The sequence below is a fragment of the Toxorhynchites rutilus genome, chromosome 3 (assembly GCF_029784135.1).
Source record: "Toxorhynchites rutilus septentrionalis strain SRP chromosome 3, ASM2978413v1, whole genome shotgun sequence".
Classification (NCBI taxonomy): Eukaryota; Metazoa; Arthropoda; class Insecta; order Diptera; family Culicidae; genus Toxorhynchites; species Toxorhynchites rutilus.
In genome coordinates, this window is record NC_073746.1 from 110,961,370 (window position 1) to 110,985,281 (window position 23,912).

Here is a 23,912-nt window from a genome sequence, read left to right on the forward strand (position 1 = left end):
CAATTGTTCTCCTTCTACAAAGTCTTCCGAATATTTGCGATCCAAGAAAAAAAAACCAATATTTACGATTCTGCCGCATTGCTAAGTAACCGTTGAACGATTGTTTTCAGAATATAATTTCAACAAAACAAAACTAAGAAATATAACAGGAACAAAATTTATGCGAGGAATTCCAGCTTCCAAAACTTATGTAGACATGTATAAAGAACAGTCAGGATTAGTAAGAATAACACAGAATGTTAAACAAAAGTATAGTGTTAACAAGTATGATCACGAACAGATAGAGTAAATTTAAAATTGTTACTGTAGTTCCGCATTACGCCAACAGAGCGCAATTTTTTCATGAGTTATTTTTTTTTTGCTATGACATTTATTCTGAGGATAAAGTAATAAGAAGCGAAGTCCCCATCTGACGAGGATAAGGAACCGAGACGGCCCCAATCCGTCGAGGTGACGCAATCCGATTCGGTTGCCGACCCGCTGTCAGAAGCGGCGGCCTCCCCCAAGCAAACCTGTTTCCACCAATTGTTGGACGAGAATTTCGCTCCCATTACATTAGCTTCATAATTAATTTCATAATGAAAAAATAAATTCATAATGAAAATAAGGCTCCGGTGACGGTAATACCAATGCTACATATTGACACTGTCACTGTATACCCTAACTTATATTGTTTATATAAAAAAAAATTTAAAAAATTAAAAAAAAAATCTTCTAGCTTTTTTATTCAAATTATTCCAGCTTTTCCAAGAATTTGGTTGGCATTTCTGTATTAGAGGAGAATAAACATTCAAGTTTAAAGCCTCTACAGCAGGGACGCTCAAACTATTTTGAACAAGAGACCCCTTTTCAAGAATGAAGTGATACCATCGACCCCCAAAAACTTTGTGGTTGGTCGAGTGAGTACACTTGATATCATTTTCTCATCAATAAATAGACATAAAATTCAGAAATTTCAAGTGTAATTAATAATTATTAATACACGTTTCAACAATGATAAATTCCACTGAAATATTAGTTATTCTTATTAAGAGTTGATTCACGTAACACAACTTATAGAATATCTTGTCGACCACTGGGAAACTGATATCGACTCTTTGGGATCAATAGAATCTCTGCTCTACAGTATAAAAAGTAGGAATTGTAGTTGTTGATTCATGCAAGCCGGAGGTACTTCTGTACCCGCATGTTTTTTATGCACTCCGGAATGTGCCTAATACGGACTACAAAAGCGGGTACGAATACAACGCTTCGGCTCATAATTTCTACTCAAACTCGTTACTTTAAAAGTAAAAATATTGAATTCAATTTAATTCCAAAATTGTTTTATTCAATCAATAATGTTAATAGTACGAACGAATGCTAACTAAGGCAAATGTAGTCCCACGTCAACCCTGCGGTTATATCGTAGATATTTCATAGATTCCTTTTTGTTTTACGATTTTTCGATTTTTCTTGATTTCCCGGAAAATGGAAGGAAACACTCTTGAAAATTGGGGTTTCTTAACCCCAGTAATTAAAATTATACCAATGGCTTTTGTACAAAAAATGTATAGCTTGGTCTTTGATAGGCTAATCTAGCATTTACACATCCTGTGTTTACAGATTTCAAACAATTATATGTACGGGAGATGATTCCCCAAAGATTTCTGGTTAAAACGGGTAAATTTCACCTCTAGCGTATTCAGGGTGGCATTCTCATGAACCTTGCCCGTTATCGTCCAGGGAGCATATTTAGGATAGAGCTGGATTCAAAAACTGTGAATTGGGACACGGTCATTACAGATCTGAAACGCGTAGTTTATCACGGGGTAAAGAACTTGTTTGTAGACGGCCAACTGATTCTTCAAGCTTCAGGCTACAGAAACAAGATAGGTATTTTGAAATCTATTTTATTAACATAAGACTGAAGATCTCTTGTCTGTCTCTCTCTCTTGTCTGTTGTCAGTCTAATGTGAGTCCTAAGTGAGCTACATTTTCGGACCACTGTTTGATAGAGTCGCCAAATCCAGTCTTCAGAATGCAACGCGGTGCTGATGTGTACCAAGTTTTTTGTACTCAGTTGAGCTCTCACTTCTTGTATACACATACACTCTGGCGATTGAGCACGCTCCGAAACACGAATCAAATGTTTTGTTTTCAGCCTCGTTTTTGCACTGAGTTTTGTACCATGTTTGTGACGTATTTCTATACCAGTTTTACACCGCGCTTGAATCTGGTTTGCTCTCTCTGTTGAGTTATTTTTCATCACACAAAGCGTACGGTTGGTATGGAGGCGCGCTGTTGTTTTATTAATTTGCTTAGAACACACGAAGACAGAACGTGCGCTAGAATTTGATGTGTGTGTGTTTAAAATGATGCGCGCATTATACAAGTGACAAGCGATGTTCAGAATCTGAATTCGGCGCTGTGTTCATTCGGCATTCTCTTGTTTAAGAGGTGAATGAACTTCAAAGTTTAAAGCCTCTTAAAAACAAAGAAAGAAAGAAAGATTCTCTTGTTTATAAATTTGGTACACTGCGTACCAAGAGAGAATACGTGTTTGTTAGGAACGCGCGCTGATGAAAATTGAACTCAAGCGCAGCCCAGCGTATGTTTTCTGAAGACCGGTCATCGCCAAACGAATCTTGAAAATTATGCAAAAAAAACTTGGACAAGCCAGAGCGTCAAAGCCAAAGCCTCAATAAATATTTTTCGCTTTGCATAATATTGATTGAACTACTAAAAGAAAAATAGAATTTTCAAATAAAAAAGATATAAACAAACTACACGCATTTTTCTTCGATCTAATTCTGATCGATTCACGATCAGAATTCATAATCGAGTCATAAGTCCAAATCAACCTTTAATTTACTCAAATATTCAGTTATATTTCAGCTAAATTGAACAATAAAAATAATATTTATTGAAGGGAATAAGATCACATTACAACTTTAATGAGAAAAAAACCTATTTTCAGAATTACAGCCAAATGAAAAGAATGAGAGATTTTTTTTTCAAAGCCACACTTCAGTTTAATAGAGAAAAGGTCTAACATTTCAACCAAATCCAGCAGATTTTGCATTACTATTCCCAAATTCATGTCAAATTTGAGAGGATATAAGTCACGCTCTCTACTACACCACAGCTGCCGGCAAATAATTAATCATGCTGGTCTGCTGCATAACCTTCCGCCTCGAATAAGCGAATTATTCAATTGTTCGCTCTTAAAATGATTAGGGTAGGGCGGGGCTAGTTGGTCATATGGGTAAGTTGGTCAGTGACGATATCTTGGAATCTGAGCGTCCAAAAAATTAGCGATCTATAGATGAAAAATAGCGAATTGCTGATACAAAAAAATGAGCAAAAAAAACTTTTTTTTTTTTTTTGGAAAAACTTTTTATTAAGTAGGTTAAAAAATACGGATATGGTTCCGATTTCGCCAAAAATCATTCACGGTTTGCGCATTATAAAATGTGTTCTAAAACTGGTTAATAACCATGAAAAAAAATCGGCTCAAACGTAAAACAAAAGTTTATTGTTCGTATTAGCTTTAAGCTTTTTAAGGTAGTGAATTTTCAAGAACATTCTTTTTCATATATAGGGGGGCTAGTTGGTCACACAAATTGCTCGTTTGAGAGCAACGCATATAAAATTTTCAGGTATGCCGTGTTTCATTACGCAAACTATAAACAAATATAGAAAGCATATGTTTTACTGCTAAACCCAGTGTATTTGAAACGAGACAACCACCACACAAACCACTTGCAATATAATTGTCATATTTATATTTTTTTGCTTTCATTAAATATAATAAACGCTAACATTGAATATCAGAACTCACAATAATGCATTGAGTAATATGGCATACCTGGAAGCTATTTCTGTATACTTTGGGGCAAACAGTACAAATGTCATCAAAACAAATGCAAGCGATTGTGCGTCGCAGGGATGCCAGGTGATTTTTTTCAAAAGTCTGCCATGGTACGAGAAAATGTCTTCACCATAATATCGGAGGAAAGTTCTTCACACAAAAAACGGAACTCTATTTGTTTATTTCAGCTTTGAAATTTTTGTTGTAACTCAAACCATATCCATGAAACTAATGGTAGAAAAGGTATGTAATCGGAAAAATTTCGATTTGTGAAGTGGTCGTTTGAAAGATCTAGGTCAATTTATTGTATAGTAGGGCCAAAATAATAGAATTTCAATGTCACAATCATTCGAATTTTCAAGCGCAAATGAACTAATGTCTTCTAGAGACAATATGTATTCGAACCACTTCGTTCGCCGAGACTAAAGCCCTACTTTTTTGACGATATTTTCGGCCAATGGTTAGAATTTCATGGAAATAATATCTTTTAAAAATCCACGTACGCTGTCATACTGAAATGACTTCACATATTTCATATTGTCTTCAAAATGTCTTCACAAAATCAAACATCTTCAAAATGAAAACATGTCTTCAAACCTGGAATCTCTGGTTTGCCACAAAGTGGAAGAGAGATGAAATCGCTAGAAAAGATTGTCTGTCTAATTTTCAACGATGATAATTTGAAATTTTCATTAATTTGTTTTTTTACTTGTTACACGATATTAAATTAACTGTTTTTGTTCTGATTTAATTAATTTATCTATAATGAAGGAAACTTCTAATGGAAAAACGCTTATTATTTGCTCAAAAATAACATGCCTATTATTGACCAATTTACCCCGTGTGTGGGGTTAGTTGGTCAATTTATTCTGAAATATAAAGACGTTGAATAAAAGAAAAATGTTAAATAATTGATTCTCTGGTTATTTTTCATTGAAAGGGTAAAAGGTAAGCTTCATTGTGGTACATAACATTCTAACGCAAAACTTCTTACTACAAAGTTATAACCAAATTTATTCGAAAATGACCAACTAGCCCCGCCCTACCCTATTGGAAACGAGAATGAAGAATATTAAACGGTGAAAGAATGCGGCAATATATTGAACCAGCGTGAATAAAGTGCAACGTGAAATGCAGCATGTTCATTATTGAGTGAAAACTCGAGATTTGAGAGTGACTTGGCAAGCCCCTGCATGAGATATTTTTTCTTCGCTCTTCCTACATAAAAAAGGAATTGCTCCTAGTTTGAGGAAACAATCACCAAGGATTATCAGAGAATTATGATAGTTGAAAAATCTAGATAAACGTTTTCAAAAGCGTTCCACATATTATCCTCAATGGTCTGTGTCGTGTTTGTTTCCAATCTCCATTTTTATTTTTTTTTATTTCTCCGTCTTTACAACGCGTGTTACCGCATCAAATATCGTATACTGAATGACGAGAGAAACCAACCTCAATCACGCAATGCATTAAAATTCTCTTTCTCTTTTTGTTGCAAAGCCCTGTCGGATTCTTTTTCTCTTTCGCACCTGTATGATTTAATAACTTGATTTTTTTATTTTCTTGCATATCACGCAACAACTTGCGTTCATCAATCGCATACAATTTTGCGTTTCCTTACACTGTAATCTAAATATATATATTTGTGTGTTATTTCATCCACACTTTCAATCCTCCGAACTGAAATCCAAAAGGTGTTTCAAATAATAGTGTCGAACATAATTCTTCAAATTTCATAGAATTTAAACCGACTCATCACATTTCCCACAGTCTGCTCCTCTCCGTCACCTAAAGTCTTCCATCTTCATCAGGGACTATTCTACACATCATATTACAATGAACAAATTTCTAATGCCAAAAGCACAATTTTTACTAACAATACGAAGAGAAACTCGTTAGTCAACAGAAAAAAAACTGATACGTTAGCGCTCAATATTGAACTAGCGAGTTTCGTGCTCTGCGAGAACAGTCGGTCAAAACAGGAACACTTTGTACGGAGTCAGAGTTTATTGAACCTCATGAATTTATGGAGCCGAAAGTAATCCCATTTTTAAGTGAAAGAGTGTTTTCCCAACCAAAGCGAATTCTGGTATATCAAACTGCTCCTACTGGTCATATTCAACATTATATTATAATATTTAACTATAGTGGGCCTAAATTCGATAGTCAATAGTCAAATTATACAATATTATCTTAAACAATGACCCGTAATTACTGTCATCCACGTAACCTAATCTGACTCCACACTTCCAGATGTCTGCTGATCGTGAACCGACTGTCGTCCAACATGCTGCGGATCAACGCGGAGCCCGGTTTCTTTACCGAAATCTTCACCGAGCTGAAGGCCTGCGGAATGAACTCGGCCAGTTCAAACTCTAACGGAAATCTGCCTTGCGGTGCGGCTTGACGCAGCAACAGCAGTAGCCGACATCCCCGCGAAGTTGTCGTCCGGCTGTCGATTGCCGGCCAGCAGCAGAAGTACCAGCACCAGACAACCCTCCAGGAGCTGACTAGCGTCGTTTGAACAACTACTAGCACCAACAGTCGGTTGCCGCACGGGCAAGGAATAAGCAACGAGCGAGCCTAATGCGCCTACGTACAACTATCATCTAATACACACAACACAACAACAACCACACACAGACACACACACACACCAGCACCACCAAGAGCACCACTACCATAGGGGCCGTACATTTCATTGAAATGTTGCGTAGCTGCGTGGTGATCCTCATCGTTGTCGTTCACAGTAGTTAAAATGTAAATTTTCTGCGACAAGTGTTCCGCGATCTCACACTAAAGGCTCAATATGAAAACTAATGTAACGGATCGATCGCCCCGTTTATTGTATGCGAGTACTCTGAAGACCATGAGCGAAAAAATACAAAAAAGAAGAAAGGTCTTTTTAAACAATAGAACTATATTGAGAGAGGTGGGTGTTGTGTTCATTTAATTATGGACCCGGGAACATGATATTGTAGATTAGCAGAAATAGTAAAAAATCCACTATTTATCATTCAAAGCAAATATTGCACAGCAATGTTCCGCTGTGCATTAAAATCAACAGCTGTCGAAAACAAGTAGAAATAGACTTTGAAGTTTGGAGAAAATAGCATTTCTGCGAAGCGATTTCCTTTAACGATCAACCGTTTTTGTATTCAACGTCAAGTGTGAGTTATTTTTCAAAAGTCTACAGAATCTTCACAATATTCAACGATTTCGATAAAGTTTAGAGTGTTCCATAGGGTTGGTATTTCAATATTTCAGAATATGTTGGCGATATCAAATCGCAAAGTTTCATCGTATAGGACTCAGCGTGTAGACCCGGTTTTTGGAAGATCTCATAAAGGCTCTGCCCAACGCCGGGACGGAATATAGTTCTGTAAATTAATATCCAAGAAAAGACAAGAACGAACTTCGTCGATGTAGACAGAAACGAGCGATAATGTTTTTATAGTGAGCCCTATCTCTGATCTCCGCTGAATACCGGAGAAATAGCCCTCATGGAGGACGGTACTCCAAGCTAAACCTATTTTGTATAGTGAGTAAGTGTATGTTAATATTTAAATTCAGTGGTTAATTGAAGTGCGAAACAAAAAACGAAAAGAATGTTTGCAGTGGTGTGAGATGTAAGATGCAAGCTGGTAAATTCCAGAAATGGCGATAATTGATGATCAATAGTATTCATTCCTTCCGCGAAGAAACAAAAAAACAACAAAAAATGATCTGCTGTGCAATGGTTGAAATCATGAATGTTTTGAAATAAGTTCGTCGTTACATATCGTTTAGTTGAGTCCCTTACTTTGGTGACATCTCAGAAATAAGTTTGCCACGTTTTTGTTAGGTTATATATTGATACATATCAGGATTGTGTAAAATGAGCTACGTAATAGGCAAAAAAAAAGAATGTGAACAAAGTAACATTTTTCAGCAACAATTCTCGGCTGTACAATACGATTATTTGATCAGATATACTATACTAACGCCATTTGCATGAAGAACGAAATTTAAGCTAGCTTTCAAATTTTTGAAAAGTTGCGTTGAAAAATTATAAGCATTTAAACATTTGTAATTGTGGCTGCAATGTTAACCTACCGAGTAACTATTCATTGAACCGGTCTTCGGTGGGGTGCGTTTCATATTTATAACAGCATGAGATCAGCTGGATTCATTCGGATATCCCTGCAACTGGTCCATTCGGTAGATAGTATTTTACCTTCTTGGCCCGCATGCGAAGGCTCATATCATATTCATATTTTGCGGAAGCGTTTAAAACTGATCGAGGAATCCATCGGCATGTGATGCAGGAAACTGGGATCGATCTCTTCCACAATTGTACGTTGTATTGTCGAATACTTCAATGGCTTAATAGCAGATAAGAAGCGCCTTACTAAGTAGGTTCCTTCAACAGGCTTTGCTCCATTAGAGTTGCCGACGATCCTTCGTCGAGAAAAGCGTAGGTTGTCACTTGCTTTCCCTTGAGATGTATGATAACGGGCATGTAGCGAAACAAAATCTTCTTCGTCGCATTCGTAAACATGTTGCAGCTCTGCGTCGTAGTACGCTCGTTTGGTGGCTTCCTAAATCCGAGTGTTGTAGGTTTACTGTACCGCTTGCCCTCGTGCAGTAGTTGACTATGTGTAAGACACTTCCTGCACAGCTGCCATATCGATGAACTGTCGACACTTCTTTGGACCGTTGCATTCATCTAGTCACACAAAGCAACCCCTCGGAGCAATGATCGAATTATCTTCCGAAAGAATTGTAATGCTGGATTTAGAGATGTGCCATCCGCACAAGAGCTGTTCCGAAGAATCGACTCTTTGAAGAGAGTTGACGCGGAACAGCTCGCAAAAAAAATCAAACAGCTCTTCAGCTCACTTTGATGATGATGCAGGAGAGAAAAGAGCTGTAGAATTGAAGAGAGTGTGTGAGCTGTAAGATTCAAATGAACTGACCGTCTCTCGCTCTGCGTGTTATGACATCAGTTCAGTTTCATTTGTTCCTTGTCTTTTCAACAGTTATACTCGCTTTGACGGAATTGGGCTTTGTTTACCAGTTTAGGGGGCGCCAAAAATAATAAGTGACTTTCAGGCAGAATGAACACGTTTTTAAAATTCAAATTATGAATGAAAATTAACATCTGTGTATTAAATTAGTATTCTATTTCAATGAAAAACACTTTGTTTGTAGGCGGTGAAAATATCTCATAAGAAAATTCTTTTTGAAGACAATTTTATATTATAATGAAATTCTCAGTAAAAATGTCGGAAATGTATAGACAAATGGTTAAATAAGATTCAGGAATACGTGTTTTAAGTAATTTAATAACACGGTGTGAAAAAATTCATGTAAATTTTAACATTTAACAAAAAACTGGCTTCGTGTCTTCTAATCTGATAAAGATTACACTATCGAGTTTGGGACCCAAATTGAAAGTCGCCACCAGACGTCGTTACTGACAACTGAGCTGAAGAGCTGTTCATAAAGAACAGCTCTTTTAGATGAACTGAGCTGATCTGAGCTGTTCATCATGATGAGCTGGATTGCACACCTCTAGCTGGATTCGCTTTCATAATGGAAATTGATGTAGTTTCTCGGGCCCGATTACGAACATCACTTCATGGTGAGAACGAAGTAATAAAATGCCAAGTTTACACTTCGGATGAACTCTTCCACATTTTCTCACTCACGTAGTGTTCGTAATAAGCAGGGATGCCAGCTGATTTTTTCAGATGTCTTCACATAATATGAAAAAAATGTCTTCAAATGTCTTCACAATCATATTGAAGGGAATAAAAATTCGATTTTTTTTTCAATAAATACAAACAAAGAATATATTTCGCAGCTGTGAACTATATCTTAAGGGTTTAAAAATGATATTTGACCGTCAATAGAGTGTATATTGTTCCAATTTTCCCACAGAAACGGAACCGTGAGCAGTGTTCTGTACGCAGAATCGAATTCCAAAAAACAGAATCAATTACTTCCATTTCTCAAACAATTTTCATGAACAACTCAATTTGTTCATTTCAACTTTGAAGTTTTTGTTGTAACTCAAACCATGTCCATAAAACTAATTATCAAAACGGTATGTAACCTTCGATTTGTAAAGTGGCCGTGAAAAAAAGCGAGTGAATGACACCGAGACAAAATTATCCATTGGTTACTAAAGTCAAAAGTCTGGTTTACTTTTGACACTAATAAAAAAACGAACGATGACACTGAGACAAAAGCCGTACTTCTTTTGACGATAATTTCGAACAATAGCAGGAACTGAGTCAAACCTGGCATCTCTGGTAATAAGGTTGTACTCACTTCATTTCGCTTTCACCGTGAAGTGGCGTTCGTGATCAGGCCACTCTTCTTTCCCGTCTCTCAAGTTTCAGAGCCATCATGGATGTGGAATGTGTAACTTATAAAACAATTTGCTACAGAAAACATTTCTTTGGAGCTATGCTTCTCTTTATTCACTTGATAATTTCAGACTGAACTAACAAATGTCGGCCCTGCCTTTGATATAGAATGATAAAGGGGTTACTTTTGATTGTGAGAATTTTCATTGAATGATGCTGATTCCGATTCTCAGGAACTGTTTATCTTTGATTTTAACCCCTAAGTGGTGTGATGATTTACACTGATGTTGATGATGCAGCGGGTCGTATCTTCGCTGTTTATATTCCATATACATGCTACGTAGATTCACTGACGTCGTAACAATGCGCACTGCATTGACATAAACCAACTTCCAACTTCAGAAAGCGCGACTCTATTCAACCCAACCCTTATTTGACATGTGAAAAAAAATAGTCAATCAATACAAAAATATTCTATTGCACTTTTGCAGAAAATTCTCGATTTCGGTTTCTCGATGCTTGGTTGTGTATTTAGGTTCTTGTCAATTAAATCCACCCCATTGTCACGATACCTCTGAACAACTTCCTAGTCGTAATGGAAACTTACCAAATCAGTCCAACACGTTTTGAGGCATTCTTCTTCGTCCAATTTCGAGTCCATAGTCTTGTTTGTGAAGGAAAAATATTAGTTTTTACTTCACAGGTGCAAATACCGTGCCAAATTGATGGCTTTTGAGCATTTTTTTCCTCAACGTGAACTTTAATATTCCGGGGACATTTCCTCGTGCCACGGGGAATTTTTCGACCAGGAGCGGAATCCTTCATACCTCATCAAATTTTGGTCTGAAGTTTTGACAATTCAGAATCGGTACGCATCGGAACGGACATATCTCAGAACGTGATTTAGAATACAGCACTATTAGAAGCAAATGTTTTGGATTTATTGTCGTTTAAGGATAGAATATGGGTTTTGCAATTTTTATTCCTCTCGAAAAAACCAAATTTGGGCTTAATGCGTTCCACCAACTCCTGCCCAAGTTGACCTAGTCGACTTCATCGGCTACATCTTTCCCGTATCTGGCCATTGAAGTAGTATTTTGAACCAGTTGTTCACTTTTCTTCAGTTTAACTTTAACAGTACTGCAATACATTCCAATTAGGTAGTTTTTCGGACAGTTTTAGGGGTTCATCACTTTCTCAATTATGTCTAATCCGTTATTGCGATACCACTGTCGTGCATTCTTACTGCCACTACACTTGCCAAAACCGGCTAAAACATGACGAGATTAGGCGTTCGTTGATGTATAGATTTATCAGTATTGTTGGTTATGATGAAAATCGGAGTCTTCCTAGAACAAACTTATATCTCTTAAGAACATCTCCGTGACCCCTGGCTTCATCAAACTTCTGACCCGTAAGCTGTTTGAAGTCAAATTTAACATATTTTTCATCGTCCATAAGAATGCATTCATTGAATTTGTTCAGCAACTCATACCGCCTTTTTGACGTAATGGTTTGCTCTACGGTCCTGTTTGGTTTTTGGATAGCCAGACACTTGAAGAAACCATCCCGAATGCGTATACTCCGAACTGTACTGCGTTTGTTGGCCACAACCACGTCTGAAGGTCGTGGATTTGAAAGCCTTCACAACGTTCTGACGCAGTTTCCGGTCCACCGTACCGCTTCGACTTCTTTATTAAACCTTCCTGGAACCAGATAAATGATCCTTGAAAAATTTTAGCACCGTAAAAATTGTGGTTTTAGCCATTTTTAAATCCCTGTGATCCTTGTATCCAATCATGGATCAGAAATACTTTGTAAATAAACTGATATCGAAGATTCCACAACCGACTGGGAGCGCTGTACAGAAGAAAAATAAAATTTTGCAGCATTTCCGTATGATGACACATTCTTTTATCTAACACGGGATTTTATTGAAAACAATCGTCTTTTAACTTTCGACTAAATAACAAAAACAATAAAACACATGAACATATGAACATATTTTCGTATGAACTATTTACGCAAGTTGCATTATAAACTTGAAACGCACCCTATTATGAATTCCTAGAAACAATTGGACAAGTCTTTTATTCATAATTTATGAAATCGAAAACCCACAATTCAATTCAAAATAGTATCTGAGCAGAATGTCGAAGTATTGTTATCGATCGTTATCTGATTTAATTCCCATAATCAATTACGTCTCTCGTTTCGAAATACCTCCAGAAATTCAAATACGTAAGAAGTAAAGATTTCAAAAATTGATAAAAAAAATAATAACGACCCTCACACCAAACACAAGAATAAAAACCTAGAATAGCAAACTTATAATTCCATCCAAGGTTTAGTTAAAAAAATTTTAAGAACATGCAAACATGCTCACAATTTTGACTAGTTTTAAACTGCAACGAAAGAGTAATGATACGAATGGTGTCAACAGATTTGCAACCCTGTAAATATAAACTCATATGATCGAGTCGAATCCGTACTATGCTCGCTGCAGATTTTGTTTCCTATCCTGATTGGCGGAAACTTTAAACAGAGAGAGAGAGAGAGAGAGAGAGAGAGAGAGAGAGATGTAAAGAACCGAAAATCGGTGATCAACTAGTGTGTAAAAATTGTTTTTCCGAACAGAAAAAATCGTTCAATCTAATGGCCGAATATGTGCAATGCGAAAACGTTTACTAGGCCAGAGAAGCTGAAGAAGCGAAAATTAAGAATAGTATGGTCGATTGTGCAATAAGTCGTAGTAATAGAGTTTGGAGAAAAAGTTAAATTTAAAGTGTAGATCGTTCAATTTCCCTATCGGTTTTCTGGTAATGATTCGTTTCTGAACGCCCGAAAGTACTACTCTTCACAACTTCCAAAACGTGATTCACAATCTGAGAATTGTGACGTCTTGAGGTCGATTCGCACTCAACGGAACGTCAGTGCTACCGACACGTCACTCTCACTGTCACCTCATACTTCGATAGATGATTTGTCAGAGGTCATTACTATGTATTCATCGCCCTATCAAGAATCGGCTTGATGCAACGCTTGATAGACTTTGACACTGAAGTCCGTGAACACTTCATAACGTTGCTGATATAGGTGAGTATTGCCACAAAAAATGTCATCGGAGAATATATGACATTACGTGGCAGCTCTTTTTGGTAAAAACGATAGAATCAAATTACTACTAAAAAATCTAGAAAAGAAAACCGAAAAATCCTCGTAAGGGGTGGAAAAATCGCGTGTATTCCTGCGATGATTAACCATCAACAGAATTGAAAGTTTATTAAGCAGAAAATGTAGCAGTGAATTAGTAGTAGTGTGGTTAGTGTAAATTTTCTCCCCCACTGACAGAGCAGACTTCCCCTAGGGAATAGTGGACAAGATAGCGAAATTAAGAAAGAACGGACAGAAAATACTCGAACAAATCCGTGGTAATAATCCGTGAAATTTGTCGAAGAGAACAAACAAATAGAAGCAGATTATTACTAGCAAATAATACTCATACAAAATATGAACACAAAAAAAACACAAAAAATATACCAAAAAGAATACTGTTGAATGTTGATTATAAACCAAAGTAACAGAATTACACATAATTAAAGTTATTAACAAATTGGAACGAAGACGTTGTCACTGATGGAAGCAAAGGTGAAGCAGTCGAACTAAAGCATAACTGCGATGCGATGAACACAGCGAGTTTCAATACAAGTAGAACACAATGGGTAAGATTAAGATGATACAAGTAAACTTTACTGATGGCAAAGTGTTGTTCGAATCAACTAAAGACCAATGAGATATAAAGTAGAACCGAAAAACAGTTGGATGAACAAACCAAAATATGAACGCTACATTTGGGAGAGCGAGTAGCGAGTGGAAATCGGAATTTGTTATTTGAAAAAGAGACAAACTACACACATCTACTATCACCACGAACGAATCTGATCTGATGAGATTAGGTCAAAGAACATTTATTATACAACCTAGAACAATTGATTGCCAAAAGACAACTCCAACCTTAAGTGAATTCAACCAACCACGAGAACCCTTGACAAAATCGTACCGATTAGAAGAAATTCTGAGCAGCCAGCAACCTGCTGGAGTGAATGAAAAACCAAAAACTTTAAAATACAGTCGAGTTGTCAGCTGGGAAAAAAAACATTAAATGAAACACAAATAGTAACCGACGAAAATAAATAATTGCAACTAACCTTTGAACCCAATTTGACGAAACACTTGAGAAGAAGTGGAGACATTAAAACAAAAATATTGCGATAATATAATACTACTGATTAAAACAAATTATAATTTTTTAAGTAGAAAATAAATCTGAAAACACAAAATATTCTTTTTATTCTTAATGCATTGCAGAAAAACCTTACTCATCTGTGTTGGTGCTTCGAGCCAGAAATAGTGATCTGACCCTTCCTGTGATAGGACTCTCAATTACCGGTCGTCAGTTGATCAAGATAATTTTTGATGTAGGACTACGTCTATCATTTCTGTACTGGGGTGTAAGTTCAAAGTTTCAAAAAGAGAGCTTGGAGTGCAATGTTTTGAACATTAATACCTCTCCTTCGGCTGAACGGAGTGGTATGATAATCACTTCATTCGAAAGACAAAACGTTCAACAGTTATATGGTTGGTAATTGTTAACCCGGAAACTTGTTTGACTTGCTTAAAAATTGTTTTGAAAACATGCTATTTAAATTACAATAATATGTATTGTGGGAGATAAGATAGAGAAAATTCAAAAGAATCAAATTCAATTAAAAAATAACGAGTGCGTTTAAGTTGTATAAATAAAATCAATTCGTTCCTAGTGCTACATGTGTTTCGAATCTTTGGCGAAATTAATAATGAGCGTGCATGTATAAATTTGGGCCCTCAGTAAACGAAAGAGATAGAGAGCACTACTTCGCAAACAAGACGAAGGCAACATGAAACAAGAGTGAATGAAAAATACACGTCCTGTACTGACTGAAGATCAGAATGTGAGAATGAGAAAAATAAGAGATTCTCATTATGCATATCAAGGCGCCTAGAAGTATATCCTAAGGTGAGGCCGTTTCGTCACTAAGTTGGTTAGGGGAGCGGTATAAGTATGAAAACAGTACGGAAGAAAGCAGAAGGGGAATTATTTGCCTGTAGCGTAAAAGAGACAGACTGATCACGAGCGGGCTTCGGCACTAGCGTATTGTGTTTTGTATACAAACAAAACACAGTAGACTTCCAAGATGGCTGAAGAGTGGTTTTAGCCCAGTGGGCCCACCTTAGGATATACTTCTAGGCGCCTTGATCCATATATAACACTGACAGTGTTGCCACATACACAGATTTTTCTGTAACGATACAGATTTTCAGCATGTTTTTTGACCAAGAATCTGTATAGACATATTACAGATCATTGGATATTCATGAAGATTTTATACAGATTTTATAATAATAATAATTTTCAAATATTTGATCATTTTACGCAACATGATTCTTCTTCTTGAATGGCGTTCACGTTCCCTGTGGAACTTTTGCCGTCTCAACGTATGCATTAACTAGCGTCATTTAGTAATACTAAGTTGAGATTTCTTCAGCCAAATAACACGCCTTGAATGTATTCCGAGGGGCAAGCTCTAGAATACGCGTGACCACAGTGCAAGTCGAAGGAAATTTCTTTGACGAAAAATCCCTCCGACCAGAACGGGAATCGAACCCGAACACCCGGCATGATAATGAGAGACGCTAACCACTCGGCCACGGGTGCACACGCAACATGATTGCTAAACTCAATCAGACAATTCGAACAGTACTGGACTAAACTAATTTTGCTACTGTCAAATGTGTCAAATATAGGAGTGATGGAAATCTCATCTGTCACCGTCTCGCTACAGAAACTGTGAACGCAACTATCAAATCGAAATTATTTGTTAAAATCCGAGGGGCAAGTGCCTCAGTATTGTTGTCAAACGACATCAATGCTAAATTCTGCAAGACCTGTATGAACACCACGAGGAAAGTGAGCAATAAATGGATTTTCATAGCGTGAAACTAAATAAAATGAACTCTTTCCGTCGGTTTTCCCTAAAAATACATTTTAAAACTAGATATTACACTTTTTTTTAAATAAAATTAGACCTCTGTGAGAAAGAATTGCACAGTAAACTTTTGTATAGGCCTGAAAATTGGAAAAAAGTCTTTTTCATAGAACTACTGGAAAGCTATACAAGTGATTACGAGCCTAAAAATATGGATAAGCAGAATACTCATTTTTTGATATTGTGCTAACGTAAGAACTGCTGTACATACACTACACGCGGGACGCGACAGGACACAACACTTATAGTTCATACAAACATAAAAAGGACGTTAAATTTACCTTTTTTAGTCGACCGGTTTCGGGCTAGATACTGCCCATCTACGGGACGATGTCCAACGTTGGAAAAATATAGATTTCAATGTGGCAACACTGGCCGCTGGTTCAATTGAACGATTATTGTCTCGAGTATTGTTGAAGGAATAAGACACATCGGTCCCCGGACCCGACACTGGTATGAAAATGAGTCATAAATTCGACTAGAAAGTAGTCACTTATCGTAAAACATCCAAAAACAAACCATGTTCTTTTTCTTTTCTTATTTGGTAACTGTCAGTTTCAGCGATTCACATTTTTCTAACAAATAGCTCAACATCAGTCCCTAGGGACCGACACGGGGCTCAACGTGTTAATCTCTTGGAAGTACAGTGATTCGCCTCCAATAGGACATTTTGCTAATTGAACAGGCCTGTAATTCGGCACAAATAATTGCACATTTGATCTTTAATTAGGATTTTTTGTAAATACAACTTTGTGCGATTTTCTACAACACGATGAATTTTTAGGAGTGCTTTCAACCATTTTCCGATCAAAATAATTCACAGTGTTACAACTAATCATTTCATACTTTAATCTTTATAGTTTTATAATCACTTTCAACATATTTAGATGATTCGTCACTTTTTTTTCATATGTAAGAATGTCGGGAGTGAGAATTGAACTCGTGTCCTTTAGCGTGAGAGGTACGGATGTTACCACTACGCCAGATCGTCTCCATACTTGAATCATGTCATATGTATGCTTAATTACTGTCACCTGTTATTCTTCAAGAAGGAACAAACATGTAATAATGACCGTGTGTATGTAAACTGGACAAAGACAGTCGCGATGGCCGCAATCATTCTCGTGAAGTAAAGCTTTTCCGATCCTTTTGAAAATTTTAGACAGTAAAATAAAAACTATTAAACAACTTTTGGCATTTTCTTTTTATTCATACTTCGAGCCCAAGCCCGTATGCTCACACCTTCCTCTTTACCCCGTCCATAAGGTTCTGTACAACGTCAGGTTGTAGTTTTTTTTTAACAGAAATCCATTTTCTCTTGAAGTCCGCCTCCGATTTGACAACTTTTGGGTTCTTCTGGAGGGCCTGCTTCATAATCGCCCAATATTTCCCTATTGGGCGAAGCTCCGGCGCGTTGGGCGGGTTCATTTCCTTTGGCACGAAGGTGACCCCGTTGGCTTCGTACCACTCCAACACGTGCTTTGAATAGTGGCACGAAGCGAGATCCGGCCAGAAGAAGGTCGGGCCCTCTTGCTGCTTCAATAGTGGTAGTAAGCGCTTCTGTAGGCACTCCTTAAGGTAAACCTGCCCATTTACCGTGCCGGTCATCACGAAGGGGGCGCTCCACTTTCCGCAAGAGCAGATCGCTTGCCACACCATGTACTTTTTGGCAAACTTGGATAGTTTCTGCTTGCGAATCTCCTCCGGAACGCTGAATTTGTCCTCTGCGGAGAAGAACAACAGGCCCGGCAGCTGACGAAAGTCCGCTTTGACGTAGGTTTCGTCGTCCATTACCAGGCAATGCGGCTTCGTCAGAATTTCGGTGTACAGCTTCCGGGCTCGCGTCTTCCCCACCATGTTTTGCCTTTCGTCGCGGTTAGGAGCCTTCTGAACCTTATATGTACGCAGGCCCTCCCGCTGCTTGGTCCGCTGGACGAATGAACTTGACAAATTCAGCTTATTGGCGACATCCCGGACCGAACTTCTCGGATCACGTCTAAACTGCTTAACTACGCGCTTGTGATCTTTTTCACTTTCACTTTTTCTCGAAGTATCGTTTTAGTACTCTGCTGACCGTGGATTGGACGATTCCCAGCATCTTACCGATGTCCCGATGTGACAACTCCGGATTCTCGAAATGAGTGCGCAGGATTAATTCACGACGCCTTTTTTCGTTCGACGATTGACAGTGAAGCATGGCCAACGGGATCTATACACTCTTATCTGATTACAAGCGAAAGCTGAAAATATAATTCCTAAAAATTAAATTTCTACAGCGTTTTTTCCGTGATGCAATTTGATGTGACACACCCTTTAAGGTATGAATCATGGCTCAAACAAATTCAGCTGCTTCCACAAAACCACGCAAACCAGTCGGTTCTTTTCGGGGCCACCAAGAAATTCTACTAAAAAGCTTTTTGTAAAATTTCACATTTCAATTCGGATGTGAAGAAGGTATTTTCAAGATCGGGGCTGAGTTCTTTGGTGGAGTACAGAAGGTAAAGGATATCCCAAATGAAATTGCATCACGGAAAAAAACGCTGTAGAAAATTACCCATTAGGTATTTTGGCAAGCGATCTACTCATGGGGCAAATGGAGGGCGCCGTCGTGACTAACGGGATTGTCAACGGGCAGATCCACCTCAAGGAGTGTCTACAGATGTGTCTGCTTCCTCTGTTGAAGTACCACGAGAGCCCTACGATCTTCTGACCGAATCTAACTTCGTGCCACTATTCAATAGGATGTCGTGGTTTGGTACGAAGCCAACGGATTCACTTTCGTACCCAAGGACAAGAGCCCCCTCAACGCACCGGAACTAAGACCCATCGAAAAATACTCAGCTATTATGAAGCAGGCACAATGGAGCATCCCATGGAGGTCAAATCTAAGAAAGACCTAGAGTAAAAGTGGGTTTCCGTACAAAATAAGCTGCAGCCAGATGTCGTACAAAATCTTATGAGTGGAATTAAGCGTAAGGTGCGAGCGTGCGGTTGTGGTATTGAAGTTGAACGAAATAAAGATGGCAAATGCTTACTAATGTAATATATTTTATTGTATGAAAGTTTGAAAAGGATCGGTCAACTAAACAATTTTTAACAGCGTTTTTCCCGTGCTGCTATTCGATGTGGGACACCCTTCATTACAACATAAGCACGATGTGTATACATTCATAATTCCATCCCTACAGGAATAAAAATCGTTCTATTTAGCGCAACAATTGAATGCAAATTTCCGCTTGGGGCATAGTGTGGGAATTCCAACGGTGAGTAGAATAAATAAAACTTTCATATCTCATTAAATTGTTCAATTGTTCGACTATTGTCACTATTTGTTTGACGCCAAAATTGCTGGATAAATTACCTGAATTTTCTATACTTCCTGTATTTTCCTGTATTTCCTATATAATGGGATTGTAGAACATAAATTGCAACAACTAATTTGCGTTATCTGCATTCGAAATCTTACCCATTTTCGTTAAATATTTCATTTTTAATTTCGCGAAGTAACGAAGCGAAGAACCTAAGACGTATTCCTACCAAGCAAACCATTTATCATGACAATTGTCATGCGAAAATGCGAAAACAGAATAGAAACTGAGAGAGGTTGGCGTCGACATCATGCCTCATACCGTATGTTCCTATTCTGTTTTCGCATTTACGCATGACAATTGTCATGACAAATGGTTTGCTTGATTCCTACATAAAAAGGTCGCCAGAATTATCAGAAATGTTGACAGCCACCCAGTGTTGCCATATAGAACTTAAACCATCTTTGGTTCTGGGCGAATGCGGCGTACTCGTCCCTTCTTTACATCAGTTCGGCTTGTTGAACTCCACTTAACCAGAGATGCCAACCTTCCTGATTTTTCAGGATTTCCCAGACTTTCCGTCACGTTCCCTGATATCCTAACAAACATTAAATTTACCGGAATGGTACCGAAATGATCCTGATTTATCCTGATTTTGTTTTTAATGTTTTTTTGTTTCCAACCAATGTTTTCCTGGTGGGAAATGAGAACTGTCATAATAGCCTACATAAAAATGCTCTTCGATTCGCACTTGTATATAGTGATCCCCGATAATCGTTTGATTAATCGATCCAAACCCGGAGCAAAAAAAACCTTACGGCCGCTGCAGTTTTATCATGAAAATCACTTATTATCTTTGACGCTCTCCTAAACTCCTAAAAGAAGCTCAATGCCGTCGATGCGAAATGAGCTTCGTTTACGAGTTTAGAGGAACGTAAAAGATAATAATTGATTTTCAAACGAAATGAACACTTTTTGACGTAGGATTACGTCTTTCGGGAACATATTGGGATACAAATTGAAAATCGAAAAACGAGCACATCGTGAAAGTTGTCCAATTTCAAACGCTTATTGCTCAGTCATTTCACGATGGATTGATGAGATTTTTGCGTCAATCGGTTTCTGCACTCCATAACAATTTTTGATATTGAAGAAAATAATATATGACTTGAAACTAACTATCGAACAGTTCAAAAATCTCAACCCCTATCCTAACGGAAATACCCACTTCTGATTGGTCGAAATTGACGACACATGCGGCGGTTCACTAACAGAGACATCAAAAACAAGCTGCCTGGGGGAAATCGGCATAGCAAATACATGAAAGTAGGGAAAACTTTTATTCCCTAACAGAGATTTCAAATTCAAGGTACCTGGGGGAAAATCAGCATGTTAATACCCTCGTGGTCGATACTTTAACAAATGGCGCGCACAAATGGATAGTGCTCATTATAACTAGCGTGGACATTGCTGATTGCATACGTGCTGACAAATAAGTTGGGGGCGATGAACGAGTGTTTTTAGTGTTTAAGAATATTGAAGAATAGTAAGAAAATTAAAGAATGAAGTTTCAATGAACTGAATAGAACTTATGTTTGATAGAATATAAATGAAATTTCAGTTTGGAACTTTTATATTGGTTACTTCGTGAAATTTCATATAAAAAATTTTTCTCTGTAATAAAGTAACACGTTTTTTTTCTGGTGAGAAAAATTGATAAGTGTGTTCTCTCGTGATACGCATCACCCAATGACTAATCACCATCCTTCTATCATCAGTCGGTTGTGAACACTGGTGGAGTGAACAAACAATACCTAGCAACCAGACAAAACCGCTCTTTTTAGGGCCACCAAATCATCATCGAAGAGTTTAACAATGTTATTCTTCAAACATATCCAAAATCAGCATACAACAGATAGCCTAACGGAATCCTACGTCAACTATGCGGTCGTGTCTCGGACACAACCCTCCTATGACTTTTTGATTCCAGATGGCTTTCTAACAAATGAGAAATATAAGTCTAACTGATTATTTCTCTCAGTGTAACGATTAATCGATTAATCGATTATTTGGAGCGATTAATCGTATCGAATAACAAACTGTTGAAAAGTATTCAATTAGTGGATGAACGATTAATTTCAAAAATCGGGGATCATTACTTGTATAATGCTTACTCTTTATTTTGTTTATTATCTATAAATTCCGAAGCGATTCTTTTTGTCGAAAAATCGATTCTTTTAGCGAAAAATCGAATTATCGAAAATTGTATAGGTTTAGTCATGAAAACGTAATTTTTTAACAAGAACCTTTCGATCCAACTATGGGGAAACCAGAGGTGGAGCGTTGCAAAACCAGTTTTTATGTTTCTTTAATCCTACTGTACTCGCGTGCAAAATCATAACACGTATACTCGCGCACGGTGTCACAGACCGAAAATTGAACTTCTCTGGAATATAAAGTTTGCATATTTCTAATATTCTTTGTCTCTGTTTTCTTAGTAAACTAAGAATTAATGGCTTTTTTTAGATGGGGCATAAAAAGATGATATAAAAGGATTTCTTTTTCTTGTTTTCATGTCGATATTGTCCATTATAAAAAAAAATATCCCCGAAACTGTAACTGTTAAAAATAACCATAAGCTACCGATTAGTTTATAGTTTACTGTTTACAATTCTTCCACAAGTGGAATTCTTTCACAAGTGTGTATATGTATGACATATATATTTAGCGAATAACTATACGAAAGTCAAACATTTATATTTTGCTTTTGAACGTATGAATCTAACGACGAATAATTAATATATGGATCCGTTCAATACAGTTACAAAAGGGACTGAAATCAAATAAGAATAGTCCGGTAATGATCTTATGTATTATATTCAATAAATATTCCACGCCACTAACATTAATTTATACATTTCATTCAACAATATTCTAGAATATGAAAAATGGCACTTGTCCAAAAAAGTTACTCCTATACTCGCGTCGGTGTGTCAGACCGAAAGTGTTAAAAAAGTGGCACACGTACCCATTGTACCAATACATGCGATTCGCTAAACGATGACGAACGACGAATAACGAAGCTAGAGAGAATCGCAAAATCGACCTGACAGACCAATGTGCGAGTATAGGAGTGTTAATATTATTGTGATCCCGTTTTAATTGTTTAAGCAAAATATCGAAGTTCAACGTCCCGCGAAGCCGGAACAATAGCGGAACTGAAAGTGTAAACTGTTATTCATACGAATTCAAGTAAATACTAAGAAAGTTTACTTTACTTGGAAACGAGCAGAATAAGTAAATACTTTTTTTTTATTCATATGGCCTATTGTTCAAATTGTTCGCGGAACGCATATAAAAGGTCGATAAATCGATTGCAAGGTGGCAGTATTTGGGATCGATCGTTGACATCATATTCAACGCAATCTTGGCAGGCAAAACGGAATTTGGGTATGCAATGTTAAGTGCGATACACATATAACGTCACCGTCACCGTCACCATTCCGTAAGCTATTCTCTTGTTCTTAGTCGCCGTGCACAAATTACGTAACGCGATAAGGGGGGAGGGGGGTCGAGCTTGCGTTACTTTCTGTGTATTGGAGATAGGAAATTGCGTTACGTAGGGGGGGTGGGGGTCCAAAATCCGGAGTTTTAGCGTTACGTAATTTGTGCACGACGCTTTTTTTTCCGACATCGCAGTTGCCGTTGATGGTGTATATGAATACGGCCTTACGATTTCCATAGGAAATTATTTTCCCTTTATTCTACGCGGCGAATGACGTGAGAGAGCAACTTTTCTTGTTTAATTGTGGAAGGCACCTTGTTTTTCAGCTCCTATTTGACACCCGAGTCGATAATATATGAGGACCTAAAATGATCTTACCTAATTGACAAACAATAGTCACATAAATCGCCTGCGAGAGCACCATCTCACATCATTCGCCGCGCGCAGTAATGAGGTTTATGTTGACTTCACGGTGACGGGACGTTGTATGTGTAGTGCACTTTAGGCTATGGTGACATTGGCTCGGAGTACGCACGGAAATTTGATTGTACGATAACTGACGAAGAGAAACAAACAATTTTGTTAGATAGCGAATTTGAACGAAGCAAGGAGGAAGCAATGTAACCACACCAATACAACTCAATGTGGTTTTTTACTTTCACTATTGCATACAATTCGTACGACCACTGTTCTGCATCCAGTGTCACCGTCGCCTTATAATCTCCTTTATTCTACGCCGCGAATGGCGTGAGATGCCCATAGTCACGTCGTAGTCACTTAAAGCCCCCGCAGACTGTAGACTGA

The 23,912-nt window shown here is 37.6% G+C and overlaps 1 protein-coding gene across 1 annotated transcript in view; it reads left to right on the forward strand.

Annotated features, from left to right (window-relative positions):
* LOC129775878 (cyclin-dependent kinase 5 activator 1) overlaps positions 1–14,549 on the forward strand; it is a 130,574-nt gene extending 116,025 nt beyond the window's left edge. The window contains exon 4 of the mRNA XM_055781051.1: positions 6,107–14,549. Coding sequence (XP_055637026.1) covers positions 6,107–6,260 — 154 coding nt within the window. The 3' untranslated portion in view covers positions 6,261–14,549. The remainder of the gene's footprint in view (positions 1–6,106) is intronic.
* Positions 14,550–23,912: the final 9,363 nt, after the last annotated feature.